This window comes from Malania oleifera, chromosome 5 (assembly GCF_029873635.1).
Source record: "Malania oleifera isolate guangnan ecotype guangnan chromosome 5, ASM2987363v1, whole genome shotgun sequence".
Lineage (NCBI taxonomy): Eukaryota > Viridiplantae > Streptophyta > Magnoliopsida > Santalales > Ximeniaceae > Malania > Malania oleifera.
This window is the reverse complement of record NC_080421.1, coordinates 16,396,763-16,423,245: the sequence shown is the minus strand read 5'-3', so window position 1 is coordinate 16,423,245 and position 26,483 is coordinate 16,396,763. Positions and strand designations below refer to the sequence as shown.

The window sequence follows — 26,483 nt, the reverse complement described above, 5'->3', positions numbered from 1 at the left end:
ATGTACTTTTATCTTTATTACTTGCCAACTTGAATTTTGAAAGAGTGAAAGGAGATAACAGATTGGTTAGTATATCCAAATCTAACCTAAACTTTGAATAGACTTAAAAAAATAAACTTATTATATTAAAAATCTCACATCTAAACCATAAAAAATGGTGAGGAAGATTTAGGATGATATAAAAAAAAAAAATTTAATTAAAAATTTTAGTCTATACAAGTTCTTTAGACCCTTTAACAACATCAAATTAGTGGAATGTAAACATTAAGTCACATTATTAACGCATTTTTTTTTTTTTTTGTAATTCACAAGGGGAGGAATGAGACTTTCAGATTACTAAAATTAATTTCGGCCTTACCTTCTTAATTTTAAATTTCATGTCTCCCAATTGAATGAAGAAAACGTTGCTTGCAACGCACAGACGTTCAAGATCCTCTCCTTTTCCCGCTTCCGCTCTGCCTATTCCTGAGGCTCTCATCAGTCATGACCACTCCTCTCTCTCTCTCTCTCTCTCTCTCTCTCTCTCTCTCTCTCTCATGGCAGAAGTTTTCAATGTGACCCCCGGCCCTTTGGACTGTAGATGCGATCGGTCTGACTGAAAAGGCAACAAATTCTCCTGGACTCCCCCAAACTCCATCGTCACCATATTGAACTCTCCACGACCCAATGCCAGGTAGTTTTGATTTCATAGTTGGTTTTGTGCTTTTCTTATTTAGGGGGTTCTTCTATTTTTTGAAAATTAGTAAAAGATAACTTTGATTTTGGTATTGGGTCTTTGCTGAGGAAGTTGGTATTACGCTGTGTCCGTGTGAATACGAGTAATTGCTGTTATGGGTGAGAACCTTCAATCTACGAAGTGTCATATAACACTAAAGGGTTTTAATGAATTTTTATTTTTCTATTTTGTTAACTTTTCTTCAAATTTCTTAGAGAAGCAAGCTAATGGGAAACTCCGAATATTATCAAGGCAAAGCTCCATGAAAAGGCAAATTTGTGCATTCGACATTTGTCATTTGTAGATTTTCCGTCGACAGTTGAAGTAGATGGCATAGATATTGAAGTACTTGAGATGGGTATCAAAATGGTCTCAAATATTTCAAAAGATGTCTCCTCTGATGGTTAAAATTAGGCATGTTTAAAATTGTTGATCAATGAAATTTTAGGTTTCTAAGAACCTGTGTGTATGTATGTCCTGGATCTCAGTTACACAACTTGTCCATCACCTACAACATGAAAGCCCCAAACTTTAAATGTTCTTTTGAGATGAACTTGTAGTATTTTCCTAGTTCTTGAGATGGGTATCAAAATGGTCTTAAATATCCCAAAAGTTGTCTCCTCTGGTGGTTAAGTAGGCATGTTTAAAATTGTTGATCAATTCTGAAATTTTAGGTTTCAAAGAAACTGTATGTATATATGTACGTACATACACATACATATTGTCAACTGGAAGCCCCTAGATCTCAATTACACTAGTTGTCCATCATTTACAACATGAAAGCCCCAAACTTTAAATGTTCTTATGGGATGAACTTTTAATATTTTCCTAGTTTGTACTGCATTATATTCTCTCCGGTTTTGAGGAGGCTTTTCGAAACAAATCTTATTTTTAAGAAATTTTTCGGCATAAGTTGCACAATATTTCAAACTCTTCATGTACACATAAAAGATCCACAAGTTATATAATATTTCAAATTCTTCATGCACATTGAATTGCTCTGTTTTTCTACGTAAAACTATAGTATTTCAATTTGGAATTTTGTTATGGTGCGATGGCAAGTGCCTCCGCCTCGGTACGGGTGGTCTCAGGTTCAAGACTTGGGAGCGGCCTCTCCAAAAATGGGGGTAAGGCTTGCCAACATCCACCTCTCCCAGACCCCACTCAAAGTGGGAGCCTTGTGCACTGGGTACGGCCTTTTTTTATTTTTATTTTTATTTTATTTTTTTCCTTTCTCGATCACATTAGTCCAAGTCCTACTTATGCTTGTCTAATGTTCTCTCTAGCTAACTTAGATTTTACTGACGTTTTGTTAATCCTAGCTTCGTTTTTTAATGAATAACTTTGTTTATTTATTATGACTAAATGGTCCAGTGGGGGAGTCATAGGGACCATTTAGTGAGTTGGAATGAGGTTTGTAGATCTAAAATGGAGGGGGGGGGGGGGGGGGGGTTTGGCTCTTGGCAAGTTGGTGCCAAGAAACACCGCTCTTCTAGCTAAATGGCTATGGCGTTTCCCTTTTGAAGAATCGTCCCCTTGGCATAAAGTAATAAGAAGGAAGTTTGGGTTGGATGAGAAAGGGTAGGGTACTAATGCTAATTTAAAATGCTCTTTGGGGAGTACGTGGAGATCCATTTCTTAGATTTATCGTTCTTTCGTTCCTCACACTAAACTTGAGGTGGGAAGGGGTTCTCATACTCGTTTTTGTATAGACCCTTGGCTGGGAAAAATGCACTATTTTCTACTTCTTTACCTCGTCTATTTCATCTTAGTTCTAAACAAAATAAATCCATTTATTTCCTTTATGGCAAATTGAGTAGTCCTTTGGTGTCTTGGAATCTTCATTTTAGGGGATATTTAAATGATAGGGAGATGGTGGAATTGTCAACTTTGGTATCTTTATTGAGTGGGAGTAATCTGTCTTCAGGGAAGGACGCTTGTTCTTGGTCTTTGGACTAATCAAGTGTGTTTTCTCGCAAATATTTTTTTGAATTTTTGATTCGCTCCAACTCTTCTTTCTCATATACTCCACATTCTGGAAGGCTAAGGTTCCCCCTAAAATAAAGGCTTTCTCTTGGTTGGTTGTGCTTAACAAGATATATACCAATGACTCATTGCAAATTAGGAGACCTAGCTTTCTCTCCCAATGTGTGTGCTTTGTTACAAGAACTTTGAGACAACATCGCATTTTTTGTAATGTGAATTTGCTTGGACATTGGAGTATTTGGAATATGTTTTTTGGATTTTTTGGGTGAAAGCTGGGTTTGTCCTCCCTTGTGTAAGAACTTTTAGAAATATCCTTCGCAGGTTTTGGCAGAAGAAAGGACAGGACAACTTTATGGAAGTGTGGCTTATTCTCCATACTATGGGGTTTATGGATGGGACATAATACTGGAATATTTTCTGGGGAAAAATTATATCAGATGTTGGTTTGGGAAAAAAATAAAATATATGGCCTGTTTGTAGTGCGTTGAGTATGGATTTTTTAAAGAGGCAAGCTTTCAAGAGCTGCAAAGAGATTGGAGGAACACGTTGACTAGATGATTTTTTTCTTTATGTTTTTGTTTAGTCTTGGTGAGTCTCAATTTGTCTCAGGAGATTTCTCATTCTTTCTCTCTTGTAAATTATCTTTCTATTAACAGTATAATTTTTGTAATATATATATATAAAATTATTATGATTAAGATTTTACCCTTTGTCTTGGGTAGGAACATCCATGATGGATCCTTTATTACAAATGAATGTGTGAATGAATTGTTTAAAAGGGGAGAAAAGGACTCTTTGTCCAAGCTGGACCTTGAGAAGGCGTTTGATCATGTAATTGGTCATTTTGTGTCTCATATTATGACAAAAATGGAAATGGATCTCCTGATGTTGAGCCTATCCATTGATTTCATTCCTAGTAAATGGAGAATGCACACCTTTCTTTGAGTCCCCTTGAGGGCTACATCAACGCCATCATTTATCCCCTTGTTTTCCTCAACAGCCATGGAGCCTTTGTCCTTATTGCTTTAGAAGGTGAACTTCAGGTTGCGTATGGAAAGGAGAAATCAATAACAGTGTGTCTATCATCTTGAGTTAACTAATGATACAACGACTTTTGTTAAGGATTATCAAGAAGAAATAAGATTGTTGACATTGTATTTTGTCTAGGCCCTATATTTGAAACCTAGGGTCCTTTCAACCTTTTGTTTCTTCTCTTTTCTTTTCTTTTAGCCATTTCATTAACAATAGCTGTTATTGCTTAGGAGGGTTAGACCACATTTGACTTGGTCTCCTGTTTCTTGTAACGCACTGAAGGCTAATTCTTCTCTCAAATTGCAGGCCCACACTGATGCAGAGGCAGCATCAAGGTTCTGCAGCTATGGGAGAATTTAGAAGAAATTAAAGAGAGGAAAGAGGGGGGAAAAAAGGAGAGAGGAGACACAAGGGGGGATGGGGAGGGGGAACTTATGTTCACTTCAATTCAAATTCAACAACTACCTACAACATGGCTTTCACACACTATTTATAAGAAAATCTCTTCACATGAAATTACATATAAAAACTACATTATATTACAAACATATCTCTAGAATACACAAATACTAGGTACAAGCTTCTGACATACATAATCCTAATACAAGCAAACTACACACATACTTAAACGACTAACTAACTAAACACATTGGGGGTTTAGAACCAATAAACAATTGACCCTATTCTCTGGCATAGGCCTCCAAATTGGGTTAACATGATCCTTCCAAATACCCATTTCTCGTCCTACATCAATTCCCTCCTTCCAAAAAGAATTCAACTTTGTTGAGTAGGGGAATGTACGAAGGAGCCATCACCATGAATAGAATCATCTAGTTTCATAAGAAAGGAACCAGCGGCACGTTTCAACTTGGTGAGTGGGAGATTCATGATGGCATCAACTTATACTTCTTGTTGTCAATGGAAAGGGAATAAGAATTCTCATGTCCATCAATTTCTACTTGTGGTCAATGGAGAGAAAATAAGAATTTTTGATGGCATTGACTTATGCCTCTTTCTAAGGACATTATTGGTAGATGATTCCAATTGTCTAATAAGTTTGAACAAACTATTTTAGAGAATACATGAGATGGAGACAAAAAGCTAGAATGAATTGGGTCAAGAATGGGATTGTAATTCTAGGCTTTTCCATAGGGTAGCGATGAGTAGGAGAAGTAGGAACTTTATTAGAGAACTTGAGAATGATAGGGGAGAGTTTGTTATGGATCCTAACCGTATTGCTAGCCTGATTATTGACTTTTAAAAGAATCTCTTTTTAGAGGAGGATGAGGATAGAGTCATGATTGAGGGGCTGGATTGTTGTCCTATATCAACTAATAAAGCTGCTTGGCTAGAGAGACCTTTTAAGGAAGAGGAGATTAAAAGCTTGACTTTTGAGATGGATAGAGAAAAGGCTCCTACACCAGATGGTTCCAATTCTGTTGTCTTTTACTTTTTCTACTTTATTAATTTATTTATTTTTGGCTTTTCCTAGGAATTCCCAGATTTCATTAGGGAAAAAAAGTAAAAGATGACAAAATAAAATTAGCACGCCCTGAGTAGAGACTGCCAATCATACTAAACATCTGAAAAACACATTCCCTTGAAATTTCCATTGCCCACACACCATAATGAAGCCGTAAAATGAATCTTTTCCCACACCAACAAATATGTTAACTTCTTCCTTCAAAATATATGTGAGTTACGTTCCTTTCACAGACCCCAGAACACTGCAAAAAAAGCACAATCCCATAAAGGAATTCCTTCCTCCTTCCTTCCAAACCCCACAAAAGATATTGCCAAGAACTCCTCCACTGTCCTTGGACAAACCTAGCTTTCTCCAAAACAATTGAATAGCTCGTTCCAAACCTTCCATGCAAAATCAAAATGCTAGAAAAGATGTGAAACAGAGTCTGAATGATCAAAACAAAGCATACATATATCAAGAGAGAGAGCCTTTAAAGGTCTCTTAATCTACAAGTCATTAGTATTTTCCTATTAAGCACAACCAACCAAAGAAATGCTTTGATTTTAGGGGGCATTTTGACCTTTTAGATAACTTTGTAGAGCGGAAAGGAGAAATTGGTACCAACCAAGAATTAATAGAAAGCTTTACAAGAATCAATGCCCTAAGAATCCAACAACCAAGATTGAATATCATCTTTGGAAGGTACCCTACAATTAGTCAACAGAACCAACAAGGAAGATAACTCAATAGTTTCCCTATCAGTCAAGGATCTCTTGAAGTGAAAATCCCAAGAAGGTAAAGGATCACTTGCGTCTATGCTAAAAGAAGAAATGGGTTCATTTTGTCCTGAGCTTAAGCAAAATAGGCGAGGAAAAAGGTGGACAAAACAACATTCCCCAGCCAAAGGTCTTTCCAAAAACAGATATTATAACCTTTACCCAAGAAAAAAAAAAAAAATTGGTATGAGGCATAAAGAGATGGTAAATTTGAGAAATAGCTTTCCATGGGCTTTCCAAAGAACATCTAGAATGCAAATTAGTATCCCGCACATTCCCATCAAGTTCAAACTTGCTTTTGATAAGTTTATGCCACAAGGAAGAAACCTGTAGCGGGAAGTGACAAAGTCGTTTAGCCAAAAGAACCATGTTCTTAGACACCAAATTTCCAAGATCCAAACCACCCTCCCTTATAGTCCTACAAACCACCTTCCATCTCATCACATGGTCCCTAAAACCCCCTACCCCTGACCAAAGAAAATCTCTTATTGTTCTCTCAATCTTACTAGTGACTCCCATTAGAATTTTAATTATAGAAAGAAAATACAACGGAATTCTAGAAAGACAAGCCTAAATTAGAGTAATTCTCCCTCCAAAAGAAAAAAGAGCTCCCTTCCACTCATCTATACGATTGGACATTCTATCCACCACCGGATTCCAAAAACTAAATGATCTAGGATTCCCCCCCCCCCCCTCGCGAACCCCTAGATAGGACAATGGCCACCCCAACTCAACACACTCAACTTCCAAAGTTGATTCCCTAATACTATTTGTAGGCACATTTATAGCTGTGATACCACTCTTTTCCGTATTACTCTTAAGACCCGACACTCTTTCAAAAATTTGCAGAACCCCTAATATATTTAAGAAAGAAGGCTTATAATCCTCTAGGAAAAAGATAGTATCGTCCGCAAAACTGAAGGTGTGACACTATGATCTCGTCCCTATCCACTCCTAGACCTTTCACTAAACCTCTATCAACTGCCCTATCAGCTATTCTACTCAAAACATTAGCCACTAACACGAACAAAAATGGAGAAAGAGGATCCCCTTGTCTAATCCACCTTGTGGCCTTAAAACCAAGATTCAGGAGGATACTATCTCTCTTAGCCAAATTGCTTTTGTAGGTAACATACAGATACTAGATGCTGCCTTGATAGCTAATGAGGTGGTTGATGATGCTGTTTGTAGGAATAAGCGGGGTCTTGTGTTGAAGGATTTTAAGAAAGCTTATGATAGGGTGAGATGGAGCTTCTGGGACTAGATTATGACTGGAAATGTTTTGACCTAAGGTGGAGGAAATGGATTAGAGGGTGTCTATCTTTTGTATTCTTTTCTTTCTCACTAAATGGCGAGGCCAACTGTTGGTTTCATGTGTCTAGGGGTCTAAGACAGGGAGATACTCTTATCTCTCTCTTTCTTTTTACTATTGTTCTTGATGTCTTAAGTAGGATGATTGAGACAGACATAGATTGAGGGTTGTTGTTGTTGGAGGGGATTAAGGTAGATTAAGAGAGCTGCATCATTTTTCATCTTCAGTTCACAAATGATACTATACTCTTCCTATCAAATAACATAAGCTGCTTCTCTAATTTGTTGACTATCTTAAAGGTGTTTAAGAAAGTGTCTGAGCTGAAAATTAATCTCTAAAAGTGGTTTGGTGGGTCTAAGTATTAATGTGGATCCTTTTGGTGGGTTAGTTGGTTGTGCCATCTTGACTTGACCTATTACTTATTTAGGTGTCCCCCTAGGTGGTAATTCCAATGTGGACCACGGTTTTAAATAACTGCCGTGACCGTTACGTAACGCTGTTATGTAACATTCTTTTGGGTGCCTAATATCGTTACACACCGTGAAATCTGTGGGAAGAAAAAGAACACTTGTAGCAGCTGTTATGGACCACAACCGTTATGTAAAGGCTGCTCGGGCAGTTACGCAAGCACTACAGAACTGTTACAGCAAAACAAAAATTTTTTTTTTTTCACTTTTTCTTCTCACTTTTCCCCCCTTTCATAAATCATTCTCAATATACAATGGGGAGAGGGGGAAAAAGATTATAATGAAGATGATGATGATACAAAATTTTCTACTTTTTTAAATACTCACTATAGATGCCTTAACAACAGTTTGATAAATACTAATTTAAAAGAAAATATATTATTTTGATAATATTAACAATTTGATATTTATGTTCTATAATTTTCAACTTCAACCTTCTTTTCTTTTCTAGTTATTGTAATTTGTCTTATTTGTATGTCCTATGTGTTTAATAGATTAATAGAGTGTAAAATGCATTTTGTTTTATTAATTAATTTACCACACATAAGAATAATGAAAAATTATAAATGCGTGCACTTGCATATAATTTTTCTGTCAATGGAAACAAATGTAAATTTCTTGCCCTTGCTAAACAACTTAGTTGAACTAAAGGATCCAATATATACTAAAACTCTTTCTAAGAAGGATTAAAATCTTAAACATGCAAATACGCTAGCATGCATAAGGTTGTGCATGCCTGAAAAATATTCATGGCCGTTATGCCCATCATTATGTTACATCCGCTACTCCCACTTCCGTTACGTTACACTACCCGCTGCTGCAATTTTTAAAACCATGATGTGGACTCTTTCTAGGACCCTGCTTTTGAGAGAGTGGCTAGGAGGTTGGATGGGTGGAAAGGAGCATTTTCACTTTAGGGGGTCGTATTACCCAGAATGCAACAAAATGGGTAGGATTCTAAAGTGGAAATTAGCACCATTTCCCATTATGTAACATCCGCCACTCCCGCTTCTCGCTACACTCATTACTGTTACGTTACACTAACCGTTACTGCAATTTTTAAAACCATGATGTGGACTCTTTCTGGGACCCTGCTTTTTGGAGAGTGGTTAGGAGATTGGATGGGTGGAAAGGAGCATTTTTCACGTTAGGGGGTCGTATTACCCTTATCCATGCTTGTTTATCTTCCATCGCTTTGTATTAGCTTTCTCTTTTTAGAATCCCTGCGAGATTGGCATGGAGGCTTGAGAAATTTGAGAAATTAATGAGGGATTTCTTATGGTCAAGTGGTGAAGAGGGTAGTAGGGATCATCTTGTAGGTTGGAAGACTGTTTGTAGGCCTATAAGGGAGGGAGGCTTGGGTGTTGGGTCTTGGTAACTTGGTCCGAAAGCATCACTTTGGCAGGGAAATGGTTATGGTGCTTTCCTTAAAACCTAATTCTCTCGGGCATAAGGTAATTCGCAGTAAATTTGAGATGCAACCAAATGGGTAGTATTCTAAAGTGGGAATTAGCACTACTTATTTGAGTCCTTGGAAGTTTGTATCTCAAATTTATGATTATTTTCTTCCTAAAATCCATTATATAGTGGGTAATGGGTTGCGTATTTGCTTTTGGAGGATCATTTTGTGGGGGAGATGCCTTTTTCTTGTACTTACCCTCGTCTTTTCATTTATCGAATCTTCATGAAACCCTGATTTTTGCTTTTCTTCTTTTGCAGGAAGATGGGCATTCTTGGAACTTCCATTTTGGGAGAAATCTAAATGAGAGAGATTAATGAAGTGGTTCTTTTGATCATGTTGCTCAATTCTTTTCATGTTCATTTGGACAGTGATAATAGGGTTTGGAGTTTACAGCCCTAAGTGATGGTGCTCCAGTGATGCTTTTCTAGGACATGGTAGATTGAAGGATGGTGAGTCAAATGGTAGTGGTGGTGTGCCAAAACAACTGAAGGATGGATTTTGAAGGGGTCAGCGGCTGGAAAATTTCAGGTGGCCTTTGGGGCTTCATGGTTGGACAGCAACAAGATTTTAGGGGCTAGGTGATGATGTAGGACAAGAAGCAAGGCCTTGGGAAGATCCTTGTTGGAGAATATTTGAGAAGAGTTGAAGGATGGTGAGTCAAATGGTAGTGGTGGTGTGCCAAAACAACTGAAGCATGGATTTTGAAGGGGTCAGCGGCTGGAAAATTTCAGGTGGCCTTTGGGGCTTCATGGTTGGACAGCAACAAGATTTTAGGGGCTAGGTGATGATGTAGGACAAGAAGCAAGGCCTTGGGAAGATCCTTGTTGGAGAATATTTGAGAAGAGTTGGATCAAGGATTGTTGGGTTTAGTTAGTAGTTTATTATGTGTTTAGTATTTATTAGTATTATGTGTATTTGAGGGATGTTTGTAATATTTGTGTAATGTAGGGGGGGGGGGGGTTGTTTGTATCCCATGTTGTTTTAAGGATATATGTGTAATTTCACGTGCAGAGTCTTGGCATGTAGATTATTGTTGAATTTGAATTGAAGTGAATGTGAGTTTCCCCCTTGTATCTCATCTCTACTCCCTTCCCCTCCTCTCTTTTGTTTCTTTAATCTCTCCCATGACTACGGAACCTTGATGCTGCCCCTGCATCACTAGTCTTGAGGGGTTCTGTTTTTGTGGGTGTGGATGGTGTTGTACAATTGTGTTTGGAAAGTGGTGTTCGAAAAAATGAAGACGTGCCTGGAATTTCAGAAAAAAATCAGAGTTGATTTTTTTTTCCTGATATTTCAGGGTAGAGAAGAACTTAGAGAGAGAATGAAAGAAGAGAAATAGGGAGGTATGATGACAAGAAAAAAGAAGGTAAGTTACAAAACTGTGGAAGAATGAAGAAGAGAAGAAGAGGGGAAGAAGAAGAGCATAGAGGGCATCAAGGTTCTGCAACCATGGGAAGAATTTAGGAAGAAATTGAAGAGAGGTAGGGGAAAATAGGAGAGAGGAGATACAAGGGGGTGAAACTCACATTCACTTCAATTCAAATTCGACAAGCGCGTACAACATAGCTTTGACACACTATTTATAAGAAATCCTCTTTCCATGAAATTACATATAAACCCCTAAAACTACATTACATTACAAACATACCCCTAGAATACACAAATACTACAAAAAAGCCCCCAACATACATAATCCTAATAAAAGCAAGCTACACACTTAAACAATTAACTAAGCACATTTGGTTTTGGACCCTACAATCCATTGACCCTATTCTTCGACATAGGGCTCCAAATTGGGCCGAAATAATCCATCCAAATACCCGCTTCTCATCCTACATCGCACTCTCTTTCCTCCTGTCTCCCTTAGATTTTCATGTACATACACAACATAAAGAGAAAAAGGAAAATTTGAATAAATTAATGCAGCATTAGGAGCATGGATTTCAGGCGTTGGATTTGGATTTGGGTGGATTTGGACAAAATTCAATAAAATTTTGTATTACACTTTGTCCAAATCCACAAATCCAAATCCAATGCCTCTCCCAAAAATCGGGTAAGGGAATTTATTAAAATCCATTTACAATCCATAGTGTACATTTAAACATTAAAAATCCTAAAAAGCACAAGTAATAAAAAAATAGTAAAAAAAAGAGTCTAGCTCCCAAGCCTTGAGTCTTCCATGTGCTTGCACTGCAAATTGTTAATTTGTTTGGGAAATTTTGGCTTGTGGACGACTTATGGCACGTATTGAGACTACCACGTGGCATCCTAGGCTATATTTATTGCTCTGTTCGTTGGCATGGGTGGCCTTACAAGCTAGCCCAAGCCTGGCCTAAAACCATCCACCACTCACAGGTCCCATGTGGCCCCTTATCTAGGGCTGTCATCTCAAATCCATGTAGAAGGGTCACATAACCCACATTTGTCCACAGTTCATGCCCACAACCTCAGCCTATAACCCAACACAAACCAAAACCTAAACCAGCAGACACTTAAAACAGCCAAACCCACAAACACAAAATAGGAGAATCTAGAGTTGCCTGAGGCAACCCTTTATTGCCTATTAAGCCAAGGCCTCCTCTAAGGTCCTTGTCCTAACATTGCAAGCCTCTAAGTACCCTTCGCACATTCGTCAACACAAGGCCACAAGGGAGGGAGAGTGGATACTTTGCCAAGACACACACTGACCTTATAAGCAACGCCCTTGGATCCTAGAGAGCCAAGATTGGCTGAGAGACATACACGTCCATTATAAGACAAGATGGAAGAGACATTGCTTAAAAACCCACTCACGCACAGAGGAGAAACAACATGTATATTGTTTCCCTACACCTCTTAACTTTAAAAGTGTGAGGACTCATTTAAGTAAAAATTGGTTGTGTTGGGACATATTATATATTCTTGTAAATGGAAAGAGGGGAGAGAGGTTGGAAGTAGAGGTGGTAGTGTTAACCCATACCAATTAACCACCCATACCCACCATAAATAAATGGGTTAGGATACACCATATAATTATAGGGGTCGTGACCCATTTAGACCCAAAAAATTTTATGGGTGAAAGTGGGGTACTCTCTTGACCTATCAACCGATTTAACTTTAATGCATGGTCAAATTGTAACAATGCTTAACTAATCTACCTCTCATTCGAAACTAAATTACAGTTACATAATTAATATTATAATTGGGATATCCATGTATGCAGTTACATAACTACATTATTGCGGATACTCAGGTTCGAATATGCACATAATTATGTAATTATCTGAACCAATTAATATATATATTTATGTAATTGCATAATTGGTTCAATCAAGATATGTATGTGACTATGGTATTGAGTACACCTCTCATTTGAAACAACAGTATGTAATTATGTAATTAATACTACAATGTATGGATGGTTTGGATATGTACGTAATTATGACTATGGCTCTCATTGTAAAATAGACTGTAATTACATAATTAATTAACTTATTGATATTGTAATTTGGATGTTTATGTATATTATTGCATAATAACGTGACACAATGATGGAGGCCTTGAAGGCCTTGACTTCACTTATCACGTGTTCCATTTTGGAGATGATAAAGACTGCATTACATGGCTTTCTCCCACACACAATAATCATTCCCAGAAGTAGCAATTCGGAAGTTTGAAGGGACAAGGCTGGTTGGCACATGATATGTTGACCCAATCTTGGTAATGAGCTTCTCGTCTACTGCAGCTAGATAAAGATTTGGATCAGAGACTAGAATACGCAGACTGCTACTTGGTTTGATCCCGTTCCTATTTCTGATTGTAATGAGTTTGGTAATTTCCTCTTTCAAACCCCAATCGAAAAAGTGGTCCCAGAACTGTAAAAAAAATGAGATACAATATTATGCAGATGGAAATGTTAGAGCATATCTTCTTCATATGAAATCAGCACATATCAACAACACCCCCAAAAAACAAAAAAAAAACAAAGAAGAAGAAGAAGAAGAAGAAGAAGAATTCTGCATGGACATCTTTTTCAGCTTCTCGGAATTCAATATTTTTAGTTGTTTCAGCTTCTCATCACTGGTACAATTTAAAGAAGAGTTGAGTTTTGAGGCATTCTAATGGTATTGTCTTTCCTTGCTAGACTAGCCCGTACAAACTACTTTAGAACAAAATTATGGAAGTCTGGTGAATTCTAGAATTCTAATGCCTCAGTTATGCAACGAGGGTTGAGACCCTAAGAAGGGACTTTGCAGATGTAGGCAAACTATCAAACCTCACAACTTTTCATGTTATTTTTGTTTTCCTAATATTTTCTTTTGTGTCTTGTGTAGCTTATACTATATAAATCAAGGTATAAGATTAACTTACAATGGATGGAACCCCTGGATGAGTAAGGATATAAGCATAGCCCTGTATGACTTTGTCAGCTGAGAAGGGCCAGAGCTTTTGAGTGGAACCTGTATCATGATTATCTATGAAAGTCACAGCATTTGCAGGCAACAAACCAATCAGCCCAGGAGGCCTTCCATTTGAGTCCTTCAACCGCCACAGCTCACCTTCAACTGCAGTTTGGAGTATTCCCTTGGTTGTAAAATCAAATGCCATCACACTGCCACCAGCTGCTTGAACCCATCCTGCGAGTGCTTGTCGATGAGCATCCTGATTGTAGTTTGGTTTTCCATCGCTTCCATAAGAAAGTGAGTCCCAAACTTCCCCTACTGCAAATTTTGGCATGGTATTTGCCATGTACAACTTGGTGAAACTTGGAGAATATCCCTTGGAAAAGTCAAATCTCCACCCATCAAACCCAATCTCAGTCTTCATCCAATTCATCCAATCCGATAACTCTCTTTGAACTTGTGGGTTTACATGGTCAATGTCCGGGGCAGCTTCGTAGCCTTCTCCACTGTCGGGATTTCCGGTGCCATCCGAATATTGAGTATCATCACTGCAAATAAAATGCGGTCCCCAATCAAGGCGATTGTCTGGAGTTCCACCTTCGAAGATGCACCATATTCCTCTCCCATCTTTCTTCTCTGCTGTTCTATGGTTTATAACAATGTCTGCTATGCATTGGATCCCCTCGTCATGAAAGGCTCGTATGAGAGCTTTTAATTCATCTTGGTTTCCATACTTCGATGAGTTGAGATCATAAAGCCTTCCTGGCAAGTATCCTAGAAATATAATAAAGAAAATGCAAGGAAGGATGAGAGCAAAGCCATCTTTCAAATGAAAATATGTTTCCAATTTCTTTTTCAAGATTCTAAGATATTTTGAAGCTAGCTAGGCTTAGAGCATATGACCCTTTTGTGGAGTCTGAGAAATTCGTGGAACTCATTACCACTTTTTTTTACGTAACACAGTAGGATGCTTTACAAGCATCCCATTTGGACTTCATCATTGACGACCACACCGGACTGGATTTTAGCTACCCTCAAAATTAACAAGTTTTGACATTCACATATAATAACGATTGTGAAAGAGGCTTGTACCTTCAGGTGAAACAGACTGAGCGGATGGAGGGAGCCATGCATGCGTACAACCAGATGCAGCCAGCTCTGGAACTTTAGTTTTCATGAAGTTGTACCATCCCCCTTGCTTTTTCCATGATTCCCAATTGAACCCCTGCTCATCAAAGTAACCCAAAATTAACGATAAGTCCTAGAACATCACATTTCTAATTAACTTTTTTCTATATGCATTTTATGTACACAGGCCTGAAATAATATTTGAGAATCTGTGAAGCTCGGTAGGAGGAGAGAAATGAAGAGTAGGAGGCAGCCAAAGAACTTGATCCTGCCCATCCCACTCTGCTCAATGCTGCTGCTGCTGATCTCTTGGTGAGCTTGATTTTGTATGAGGCTGCAAGGCAATGGAGATTGCCCTCTATATATACGCACTCTCTTTTTGGGTTCATCACGCAGTGTGCATCAATGGATATACTACCAAATGTGAAAAGCAGAAAAAAGGAAATGTGGAAGCAGCTTACAGCCTAACGGGTTCTATCCGGTTTCTCTAAGGTAGCAGATATGCCTGACTTTTGATGCTCATCCTGTCTCTTAGTTTTTCCATTTTTCCTCTTATGTTGGGGTCCACCTTGGGAGTAGGGCAGTTGTGGGCCGCACATCCGATCTGATGTTGCATGATTGGGCATGTGATTCTTACTTCCATGTCACACCTTCAATGTGGGCTTATCCTCACGCTTCCCTCTGCGTGTGGACAATTTAATTCATTTTTCGTGTAATATATGCTTTTTTCTTTAATCATTTTAAAGCCATTTAACGAAGTTTTTATTGTGTGTGCATGCATTTGTAGTCTCATTGTTTCACCTTTTTTTTTTTTTTTTTTCTTTTCGGTGGCAAGACCCGTTAGGAGAGGGAGTTAATTTTTCATCGCATGCTTGTTTAGGACATTTTATTTTTCTTTTCTTTTCTTTTCTTTTCGGTGCCAAGACCTGTTAGGAGTGGGAGTTAAATTTTCATCGCATGCTTGTTTAGGACATTTTTCATTTCTTTTCTTTTCTTTTCTTGTCGGTGCCAAAGACCTGTTAGGAGTGGGAGTTAAATTTTCATTGCGTGCTTGTTTAGGAGGCATTTTGAGTTTTGTTCAGATGCGGTGGTGGACTATATTTAATTATGGGTGATATTTTATAATGTTGGGTGGGCCATATGAGAATGGCTTATGGTTTGAACACAATCCAATTGAACCCATCCTCGGATGATCCTCCATGCATCCTCTCTCTCTCAAAATTAATATTGTGTATGCAAGTCTACGTGGTTGGGTGGTTTGTCATAAAATTGTGCATTATTTTTCTAAAAATATATTCACATATCTAAATCGAAGTCTCGAAATTCAGGTTTCCAAATATTACCTTAACATTTAATACGTTGCAGTAATTTTATTCTTTTGTATTCCATTCTTATGTGATAAATTATAAGAGCTTACCTTTCGGTTGCTTTTTTAATTAACGTTTTAGTGGTAACTATGATGCTCAATTTTTTTTCTAAAGAAAAATATATAGTATAGATACCAACAAATCTCAAGGCCCTATTGAGAGAGGACAATAAATAAATAAAAATAAAATCCAAAACGAGTAGGAAGGGAAAACACAACAAATCTTTTACTATTCCTAAAAGCAAAAGTAAGAAATATTTTTTAATTTGAAAAAAATATTCTGATTATTTTAGTCAATATTTTAAAATTATTGTATAGTAGACTTGACAAAAATAATTAGATTAAATATGTTGGGGATGTGACTCATATTCGAAGTGGAACGCATGTATCGAGAAAAACATTGTGAAGCGAGGGACCAAGTGAGAGATGCAGAGTGTAGCTATAGAGGGCAAATCATTGATGGTTTGACTTAAATCGTCGATGGTTTCACTCACGGACGTTATGAATTTTCAAAACTGAGATTAGTAGAGGGATTTCATTCGGGGGGATCGCTATAGAAGTGTTTTAGATCAATTATAAGTTTTTTGTACGCATTAGATTATTATATAATGATTATTATGTAACTTTAGATGGGATTAAGCATGGTGTAAGCTTCATTTATAATGAAAACACCCGCTGCTCTCGTGGACATAGGAAAATTATCGAACCACGTAAATTCTTGTGTTTTGATTGTTGCTTTCATTGATTCTCATTGTTGAGTGATTGTTAGGTTCGTATAGTTCATCATCTAGTGCTTGGTTGCTTGTTCCATTGATTGTTAGTGAGAGTTTGTCTGAGTCTTTCGCTACGCACATTTGGAATTGACAATTGGTTTTCGAGGGCTGATTGTTGAGAACAACAATCAGTATTAGACCCGGGTGATTGTTGGAGTGGTGAACAACAATTGGTTTCAGAGCGCCAATTGTGCACAACAATTGGTATTAGAGCTATTGGTTTTCAATGGCTGGGATTTCTTTTGCGAGGTTCGAGGTTGGTAAGTTCGATGGAAAGGGAAACTTCAGACTGTGACAAAGGAGGGTGAAGGACTTGCTGGTGCAGTAAGGGATGGTGAAGGGTTTATACAGAAAGAAGCCGGAAAGCATGGACGACTCAAGTTAGAAGGAGCTAGAAGCAAAAACTGTGTCCACTATCAAGTTATGTTTGGCCGATAACGTGTTGTATCATGTCATGGATGAGGACTCGCCAGCAGCGATTTGGATGAAACTTGAGCGTCGGTACATGTCCAAGTCATTGACGAACAAGCTTGTATCTTACACAAAAGTTATTTGGCTTAAGATAACAGAGGGTTCAGACTTTATTCAACACATCAACACATTTAATTAGATCAATTAGTGATCTGGGGCGAGTTAATGTGAAGTTTGAGGAGGAGGACAAAGCATTGATGCTGCTAAATTCCCTACCTATGTCGCCTACATACGAGAATTTGGTTATGACGTTGACTTGGGGGAAAGAAACCCTGGAGTTGGAGGACATCACGAGTGCATTGCTAAGGTTTCATCAAAGGAAGAAAGCCAGCGATGAGGGTTCACATGGTGAAGGGCTCGTGGCGAAAGGTAATCGAGAGGCAAGTCCTGGAGCGGATCGAGTGGTAATAAAATTCAATCGCAGTCCATGAGAAAAGACGTTCATTTTTTTAAGTGTTGGAAACCAGGGCACATAAAATCGGAATGTCCAGAGTGGGAGAAAAGGAAAGGAAAAACTCAGGGTTCGTCAAAATCCGTGAATATAGTGAAAGAAGAAGACTCAAGAAGCAATGATTGTGAGATGCTTTCTGTTTCATCAGGTTCAGAGCGCCTCATGGGTTCTTAGATCCTAAACTCAGGATGTTCTTTTCACATGACGTCAAACAAAGTCTGGTTCACCACTTACAAATTGGCGAGTCCTGGTTTCGTTTTGATGGGAAGCAGTGCAGTCGACAAAGTTGTCGGAATGAGAAATATCAGGATCAAAATGTATGACGATGTGGTAAGGACGTTGTGTAGGGTAAGGCATGTACCCGATCTATGGAAGAACGTGATATCATTGGGTGCTTTGGATTGTAACGGGTATAGTTACAAGTCCAAAGGAGAGACGATGAAGGGATAGAGTATAGCAGGGAATCTCTATACACTGTAGGGTAATACAATTATAGGTGGAGCTGCAGCTGAGAGTTCTGAGTCAGGAAATACCATTTTGTGTAATACAAACAAATCGGTGAGTATTCTTAACTACATGGTCATGGATCTTTGGGGACTAGTGAGGGCAACATCATGGTTGGACAGAGGTATTTCGTGAGGTTATCACAAAAGGTCTGAGGGTATCTCATGCGGCACAAGTTGGAAATGTTTGCCGGGTGTAACTTATGGCTAAGGTGTAGTACCAAATCGAGAGAGTTCCTCAAGTAAGATATTGGTGCTGAGTATGCTGGTGTTCAACAAGTTTTGTGAGTAGGACATGGTACTTGTAGGGTTTGTAAGGGACTTTTTGGTGAAGTCAGCAAGTATGATTAATTGATTGCCAAAGGTATCACTAAATGGGAGAGTTGCAGGAGAGGTTTGGACATGTTATACGGTAGACTTCTTTGATTTGAGAGAGGGTCCAACCATGCACGTTTCTAGTGAGGTGGGATCTAGGCTTGGTGTGATGTATAGACGGTGCATCTTTATGGTATATAAGAAAGATGATTTTAAGTTAGGTGATCCAATGGCAAACTGGGTGGCGATTGGTGGAGACATGACTTTAGGTGTTAAAGCCATAGGACAGCGTACTCAGGTAGATGAAGAGAAATGAGTGCCAGAAAGCTACAGTAGCAGCAATGAACATGTTGTCCAGGTGGAGTTGGAGACTCAGGGCAGAAGTGCTAGGAGTTCTAACTTAGGAGGCTTGCAGTATCATAGGATAAACTGGAGCAGAAAGGAGATTGTGATGCGGGTAGAGTTATAGACTTAGAGCAAAAATGACATTGGTCATGATGCAGGGAGTTTAAGCTCTGGAGGCCAGCAGGATCACAATGGGCTTAGAGGCACTATCAGGCCACTGCCCAAGTATGATTTGATGTCTCATGCAACCATTACTATTAGGAAGGATTCTACTACCTTTCAAGAGGCAGTGCACGGCTAGGAGAAGGGTAGGTGGATAGGTGCCATAATGGAGGAGATGGAGGTACTGTATAAGAATTATACTGGGGGGGGGGGGGGTTTGGTGGTGCTTCCAGAAGAGGAGAGGGAGATAGGCTGCAAGTGGACAAGTATTTTGTTGTTTTATGTGAGTGACATATCGATTGTTGAGAAGGTTCCGACTGAGGAAAATCAGTCGGGAACTATGTTAAGAATTGAAGTTGTCATGAAGGTTTTGAGTGCTGCCAAGAGGGTTCTTGGGTTGGAGATTCACAAATATAAAGTTACAGGGAGATTGAGATTATCTCAGGACGACTTTGTAGTCATGGCTGCGAAGAGATTAATGTTATCTCAGGGCGGCTATATGAACAAAACTACATAAAGATTGTGATTATCTCAAGGTGGTTTTGGGGATCAGGTGTTGGAGAGATTTAGCATGGTTAATGCTAAACCGGTCACCGGTTCACCGTTGGTGAATCTAAGTAAACAGTCTACCGTTTAGTACTCAAGGATGAACGGTAATGTTTGGGTTGTGTCAAAGGTTTTCTATGCCAGTGCAGTTGGGTACTTCGACGGGCAACAGAGGGTTTTGTCAGTTGTGAGGTTTGCATATGGAGACTACACAGAGGGCTTGGATGACAGGGATCTTATAATGTTGTGGGGAGGACTAATTGTTGGAAGTCTATGGTTCAGTCTCAGGGCGCGCTGGTTACAATTGGATCAGAGTTCTTGGCAAAGGTTGAAGCTGCCAAGGTGGTTTTGTGGTTTAGAGGATCGTTCAAGGAGTAGAGTGTTTAGTTAGGTGGACTTCCTATTACCACGGTCAAGTTCAAGCATGACTTTGACTTGGTTTATGTCTCTAAGTGTTAGAGGGGAGGCGGGTCCCAATCTACTGGCTCAGGTGGAGCAGCGGGGGATTATGCTTTCAGATTTCTCCTAAGTGGTGAATATTTGCCAAGGTGGAGATTGTTGGGGATGTGACTCATATTATGAGTGGAACGCATGTACTCGAGAAAGCACCGTGAAGCGAGGGACCAAGAGAGAGATGTAGGGTGCAGCCATAGAGGGCAAATCGTCGACTGTTCGGGGTGTAACCATCGACGGTTTTAGGCAGTGTTGCACAGGGTGTTCTCGGCTTCAAATTGTCGACAGTTTGGCCTAAACCGTCAACAGTTTCACTCACGGACGTTACGAATTTTCAAATCTGAGATCATTAGATTGGGTTAATCTGAGGGATTTCCTCCGTGGGACCACTACATAAGTGTTTTAGATCAACTATAGGTCTTTTGTACGCATTAGATTGTTATATAATGATTATTATGTAACCTTAGATGAGATTAAGCTTGGTGTAAGCTTCACTCATAGTGAAAACAACCGCTACTCCCGTGGAAGTAGGCAAATTGTGAAACCACATAAATTTTTATGTTTTGATATTTGCTTTCATTAATTCTCATTGTTGAGTGATTGCCAGGTTCGTATAGTTCACTATCGAGTGATTGCTTGCTTGTTCCTTTAATTGTTCGTGAGAGTTTTTGTTTTCGCTACGCACATTTGACACCAACAATTGGTTTCTAAGGACTAATTATTGAGAACAACAATCGGTATTAGACTCGGGTGATTGTTGGTGTGGTGAACAACAATTGGTTTCAAAGCGCCAATTATGCACAACAAATTAGTTTGATATAGATTAGGTTGGTTATTAGGTAAGCAAATTACAATCTAAATCTAATTCAATTAAGTGGCAATTTGAATCAAATAATTATTTGGGATTTATAAATAATCTCTCCTTCTTAAAAGTATTTTTTTTTATTTTTTCAAATTGATCAATGACTTTTCATAACATAATCATTTAAGTTGTGTTTGAGTTTATAATTTAGTAAACTGTAAAACGCTGACTAAGTAGAAAGCTAATACTATTAAAAATTAATATTGCTATTACAAACTTAGTTTTCTGAACACAACTTCTCTTTGAATACACGAAAATTTTCCAAAACACAGTTTAATAGTCTAAATTTCTTTTAGAAATTTTTTTTAATAGTCACATGCAGAAGCAGCTGAGGCCTTTTTAAAGAAGGCATGAACATATGTTATAAGAATTAATTGATAAAAGAAATATATTTCTTCTTCTAGCAGCAGCTTTGTCCTAGAGAACACAAAATCATGTTTTTCAAGTCAAAATTCTTGTTCAGCAGCTTTTTTTTTTTTAAAAGATGAAGCTTTTTTCCAAAGGTTATGTGCAAAGGTTAATATTCATTTTTACAAAAATAAGTGCACATATCATCAATTAATTTGTTACCAATGTATATTTGTTTGGGTAAACAATATTTCTCATAGAGTGTAATTAATTTTTTTATTAATTAATTAATATTATTTTTTTTAAGATCCGAAATTTCAACTTGAGGAAGCCTTTTGAACCCACCGAGGTAGCATCAAATGGGGAAAATGAAAATGCTTGCAAACTATTTAATACAATGATAAGCTTAATAATGGGCTCTTAAACAGACAAATCAACAACATCCTAAGAAAGATCAACTCCCAAGTTCATATAATCTCTTTTTTTTTTTTTTTTTTCATTTTTTGATTTTCGTTTTCTTCTGACAAGTTTGGTTGTTTGAAAAATCTGGCGTTTGGATCCTATGAAGCAGTAACTGAACTTCAGCTTTTTGTTTCCGATAAATTTCTTACTACTTGTGTAAATTAATAATAAGTTCATTCTCTTTAAAAAACATAAATTATCAAATAAACACTCATTATTACCTTCATTTGCCATAATTTGATTTTGAACTTCCTTTAACAACCTAATCTTGCCTAGTCTTGATATGCATATTCGCATAAAAACGTTCTAAATCCTATTTTATCATGTTCAAGCTTTTTTCCTTTAATCAAATGGGCCTAAAAAATATGCTCAACCTTATTTTCTTCATTTTTTTGGGAACTATTTAATTAATTTATGCCCCAGTCAAACCTTTGAAAAAGAAAACAAGCACTTCTATATTTTAAATAAACTCGATTTTTTTTTTTCATATGATTTATTCCTGGGCTCGTTAAATTACTAAGGAGACTTGCCCAAACAAGTCTCAATCATTTGTAGACTTGGCAACATTAGTCATAAACTTTACAATAAAATTTTTTCCTTTTATTTCATTCTTAAGTAGGCATAAAGGTCTGATCACCTACACTTACCTGGGCATTCTACATTATAAAGACGATAATAGTTACATATAATTACATGTGCATATCATTTTTTTCTCCCACACACAATAATCATTACCAGAAGTAGCAATTCGGAAGGTTGAAGGGATGAGGTTTCTTGGCACATCATATTTTGATCCAATCTTGGCTATGATCTTCTCGTCTATTGTTGCTACATAAAGATTAGGATCAGAGATCAAAATGTTTACGGTGCTATTGGCTTTGATTCCATTCCTCTCTCTAATTGCAATTAGTTTACTGATTTCCTCTTTCAAGCCCCAATCAAAGAAGTGGTCATAGAACTACCACAAGAAAACAACATGGGCACTAGTTAATATAAGACCATCATCGCATATTTTATCCATAAGAAATCACCAAGCAAACATGAACTTACAATGGATGGAATCCCTGGATGAGTAAGAATGTAGGTGTAGCCTTGCATAACCTTATCTGATGGGAAAGGCCAAAGTCCTTGTGTGGAACCTGTATCATGATTATCTATAAAAGTAACAGCATTTGTTGGTGACAAGCCAAGTAGTCCTGGAGGGCTTCCAGACACCCTCAACCGCCATAGTTCCCCTTGGATTGCAGCTTGGAGTATCCCTTTAGTCGTAAAATCAAATGCCATTGCATTGCTTCCGGCGCCCCTAACCCAATTCATGATTGCTTGTCGATGAGCATCTTGGTTGTAGTTTGGTTTTCCACCATTTTCGTATGAAAGGGAGTTCCAAAATTCCCCCACTACAAATTTTGGAGTAGTTTTTTCTATGTACAATTTGGCGATGCTTGGAGAGTATCCCTTGGCAAAATCAAATATCCACCCATCAAAACCAATTTCGGTCTTTAGCCAATTCATCCAATCTGATAGCTCACTTTGAACTTGCGGGTTTAAGTGGTCGATGTCTGGAGCGGGAGGAAAGCCTTCACCACTATCAAGGTTTCCCGTGCCATCCGAATACTCAATGTCATCTCTACAAATGGAATGAGGACCCCAATCAAGGCGTGTATCTGAGGTTCCTCCTTCAAAGTTGCACCATATTCCCCTTCCATCTTTCTTCTCTGCAGTTCTGTGGTTTATGACTATATTTGCAATGCACTGGATACCCTTTCCATGAAAGGCTTGTATAAGTGCTTTTAATTCATTTTTATTTCCATACTTTGATGCATCAAGATCATAGAGCCTTCCTGGCAAATATCCTACATGGATTGAACAAAAAAAATGCTAGAAGGGTGAGATCAAAGTAAGGAAGTTCAAGCATTCCACCATGAGTCCAAGATTTTTTCTATTCAAAGATTAGCTCCTTACTAGTGTAGAATTTTCAATATCCTTCCCTTTTTATTTGAATTAGTTTCAAATTTTCTCATGATTGGCAACTTGGATGGAAATTAAATCAATGACAAAAACTTTCTTTCAATCGTACTTTTATAGTTTAGACTACTAGGAAAAGTAGTCAGCTCATGACGCTAGATGACAATTTTTCACGAACAGTTTGAATTGCTAATATGGTAGTATGAAAGAGAATGTGTCCAATTGTGACAAAGTAAGATGATCTACTAAATTTAAATTAGCGCACAAGTTTTTTCAAAGCAAATCAATTATCATATAACAACTACATGTGTAACTACAACGATTTTCCCAAAGCAATAGTTTATACCTTCGGGGGAAACGGATTGAGAAGCTGGAGGAAGCCAAACATGTGTAACTCCAGCAGCAGCCAATTCTGGAGCCACATTTTTCAAGGAGTTGTACAATCCCCCTTGCATTTTCCATGATTCCCAATTGAAACCCTAACCCAAAAAAAAGAAGCCAAAAACATGAAGGTTAGTACACAGAAAATGTTTAATTACAATGGAAAAAGAGTGTATTATTCATGCATTGTCCCTGCGTGAATGGGATTGTCTCTGTTCAATCTATAAGAGAGGAAATGATCTAGGAGAGAAAATAATACAGACAAAGTAGGACTCTTTAATCCAAATCATTCAATTGGCCAAAACCCAATTCAGCTAGCTATTTTTTGGTTAATTACAGTGTGGACTATAGCCAAACCAGGGCATGAAACAATCAAGCATTCAGTTCAACCTCAAAAGCCAAAACAGTTTAAATATTTCAGTCATTGAGCAACTCTTTATCTCCTGGACACAAAATTATAAACCTAGCATTAGTTTGTGCTTCCACTCTCTAGGGTTCTTGCAGTTTTTCCTTTTTCTCTTTGGTCGAAGCTCAAATCTCAATGTTTTATTTATTTATCAGCTCTGATTGATGATGGACTGCATGAATGTGATTGTGTTGTATGTTTTAGTACACACACGCTTACACATGCATTTATCCGTTTTGTTCCTCAGAAGGCCTCCTAAGATTTATATTATCACACCTATATATATATATATATAGACACACACACACACACACACACACACATACACGCATATATGCGCACACCCAGTGCACGTACCTGAAATAATATATTAGAATTTGAGAAGCTGGGGCTGTGAGAAAGGAGTAGGACGTAAAAGAACAAGCAGCCCATATCCCTTGCTGATCTCTTAACTCAAATGAGTTTGAAAGGGGCTTTGCCAAAACTAAAAAAGAAAAGAGAGAACAAAGAGGTTGAAGAAGGTTATTATGTTCTAATATGTTCTTTTATGCTTCTACATATAGCTCATTCGCTCTTCCCAAATATGTTTTATTTATAGGCATGTGACTATGTGAGTCCACCATTTGTTTTGAGTGCAGCATGCCTTTTTCTGTTTGTGAACGATTCGAGAAGGTAGACTGATCTTGTTTTCTTCATCCATTGAAAAAATAGAAGTGGCTTTGTGCGTCCTTTGCCTTCTCCAACAGTAAAAAAGAGCATTATATGTTTTTCTTAACCAAAGCGTAAGTTATTAGGCTATTCATCTTCTAGGTCTATTGGAGGGAGTAGATTTTTCGATAAATAATTGGTATAGAGAAGGGAATAAAGTGGCAGATGCCTTAACTCGACAAGGTGCTATGGGGAGGAATAGTTTGTTTACAAATAGTAGTCAACTCCCTAGAGTTAACAATGATTTATATAAATTGGAGAAGATGAATTCGGCTTATATGAGGTATGTTTACTTGATTTTCTTTTGGTTTTAGTTATTGTTTATCTTTTGTTTTGTTTTGTTGCGTGAGGTTTGTTTTGTAGGTTATGTTTTGTTTTGTTTTGTTTGGAATTATAACTCGATTTTTGGCTGGATGTTGGTGTTGTTCTTTGGAAGGTTTTTAACGTGTTGTCTTTTGTTTCTCCCATTGATTGTCTTGTAACCACGGTATTTCTCCGCCAAAAGTGAGGAGTTATCAATAAATAAATGAAGGTGCCGCCCTTCTTTTTTTTTTTTTTAAAGAAAAAAGAAAAAAAAAAGGTCTATTAATTTGACTCAATAATTTTTTCTGATGGAAGTAAATAAAAAAGGAATATGAGAAGGAAGTTCGATAATGTTTTATTGTATTCCCTCTATAGCAAATACTAATAAAAATAAAAATTTATTCTAATACAAATAAAATTAAGAAAAATCACATGTTAAATGATGTGTAAAATCATTATTTTATAACTTTTCACTTGTTTTATTTTTTTTATTGTTTCTTTTGATAACTATATATGAAAATGTTGATTCCTTTACATTTTATTTTCCATTATTCTTTAGTATCTTCTTAGTTCCAAGCATGGCATAAATGAAATAAAATCCGCAATTCAAAAATTTTCAAGTTATTTTTCAATTTAGTTTGAAAAAAAAAAGAGGATATTCATGGCCCTAATCTTCCAAAATTCAAACCAACTAGCTTTATTCCCTTTTGTAATTTTTCCCCCTATTCGACCTTTTTGCTTCCATTGTTTTGTTTGTTTTTTCTACTTGCCCAACAAATTGTTCATTTGTCGGGGTTCTTGATTGAGTATTAAAGATCGCATGTGAAGAGTACATCTTAAATCGCCACCTAACAACTTTAAATTTTCAAGTTGATACTTAGAAAAAAAAAAAAGTTAAATAGAAAACTAAGAAGAGAGAAAAATAAAAGAAAAATAGT

General features: G+C 37.5%; 2 protein-coding genes and 1 long non-coding RNA gene across 3 annotated transcripts; 1 reads left to right on the top strand and 2 right to left on the bottom strand.

The window, feature by feature from the left end:
- The first annotated feature begins 356 nt into the window (after window positions 1-356).
- Window positions 357-15,483, top strand: LOC131156083 (uncharacterized). The gene is made up of 2 exons (XR_009136917.1): window positions 357-673; window positions 14,913-15,483. It is a non-coding gene; the product is annotated as an uncharacterized LOC131156083 (long non-coding RNA).
- On the bottom strand, window positions 12,654-15,251 carry LOC131156082 (alpha-amylase-like). Its single transcript, XM_058109531.1, has 4 exons — window positions 14,915-15,251; window positions 14,690-14,822; window positions 13,566-14,371; window positions 12,654-13,069 (listed from the first exon to the last, which is right to left on the bottom strand). Exons 1-4 carry the CDS (start codon window positions 14,999-15,001, stop codon window positions 12,812-12,814), a joined length of 1,284 nt encoding a protein of 427 aa, XP_057965514.1. The 5' UTR covers window positions 15,002-15,251; the 3' UTR covers window positions 12,654-12,811.
- A 6,934-nt stretch (window positions 15,484-22,417) lies between the features above and the next one.
- Window positions 22,418-24,966, bottom strand: LOC131156316 (alpha-amylase-like). Its single transcript, XM_058109905.1, has 4 exons — window positions 24,892-24,966; window positions 24,094-24,226; window positions 22,833-23,635; window positions 22,418-22,740 (listed from the first exon to the last, which is right to left on the bottom strand). Exons 1-4 carry the CDS (start codon window positions 24,964-24,966, stop codon window positions 22,462-22,464), a joined length of 1,290 nt encoding a protein of 429 aa, XP_057965888.1. The 3' UTR covers window positions 22,418-22,461.
- Window positions 24,967-26,483: the final 1,517 nt, after the last annotated feature.

Coding starts and splice junctions, on each gene's coding strand:
- LOC131156082 (XM_058109531.1), bottom strand. CDS start 15,001: ATGGGCAGGATCAAGTTCTTTGGCTGCCTCCTACTCTTCATTTCTCTC. Junction 14,372..14,689: donor TCAGTCTGTTTCACCTGAAG/GTACAAGCCTCT, acceptor TTATATTTCTAG/GATACTTGCCAGGAAGGCTT. Junction 13,070..13,565: donor ATCCAGGGGTTCCATCCATT/GTAAGTTAATCT, acceptor TTTTTTTTACAG/TTCTGGGACCACTTTTTCGA.
- LOC131156316 (XM_058109905.1), bottom strand. CDS start 24,966: ATGGGCTGCTTGTTCTTTTACGTCCTACTCCTTTCTCACAGCCCCAGC. Junction 23,636..24,093: donor TCAATCCGTTTCCCCCGAAG/GTATAAACTATT, acceptor CAATCCATGTAG/GATATTTGCCAGGAAGGCTC. Junction 22,741..22,832: donor ATCCAGGGATTCCATCCATT/GTAAGTTCATGT, acceptor TTCTTGTGGTAG/TTCTATGACCACTTCTTTGA.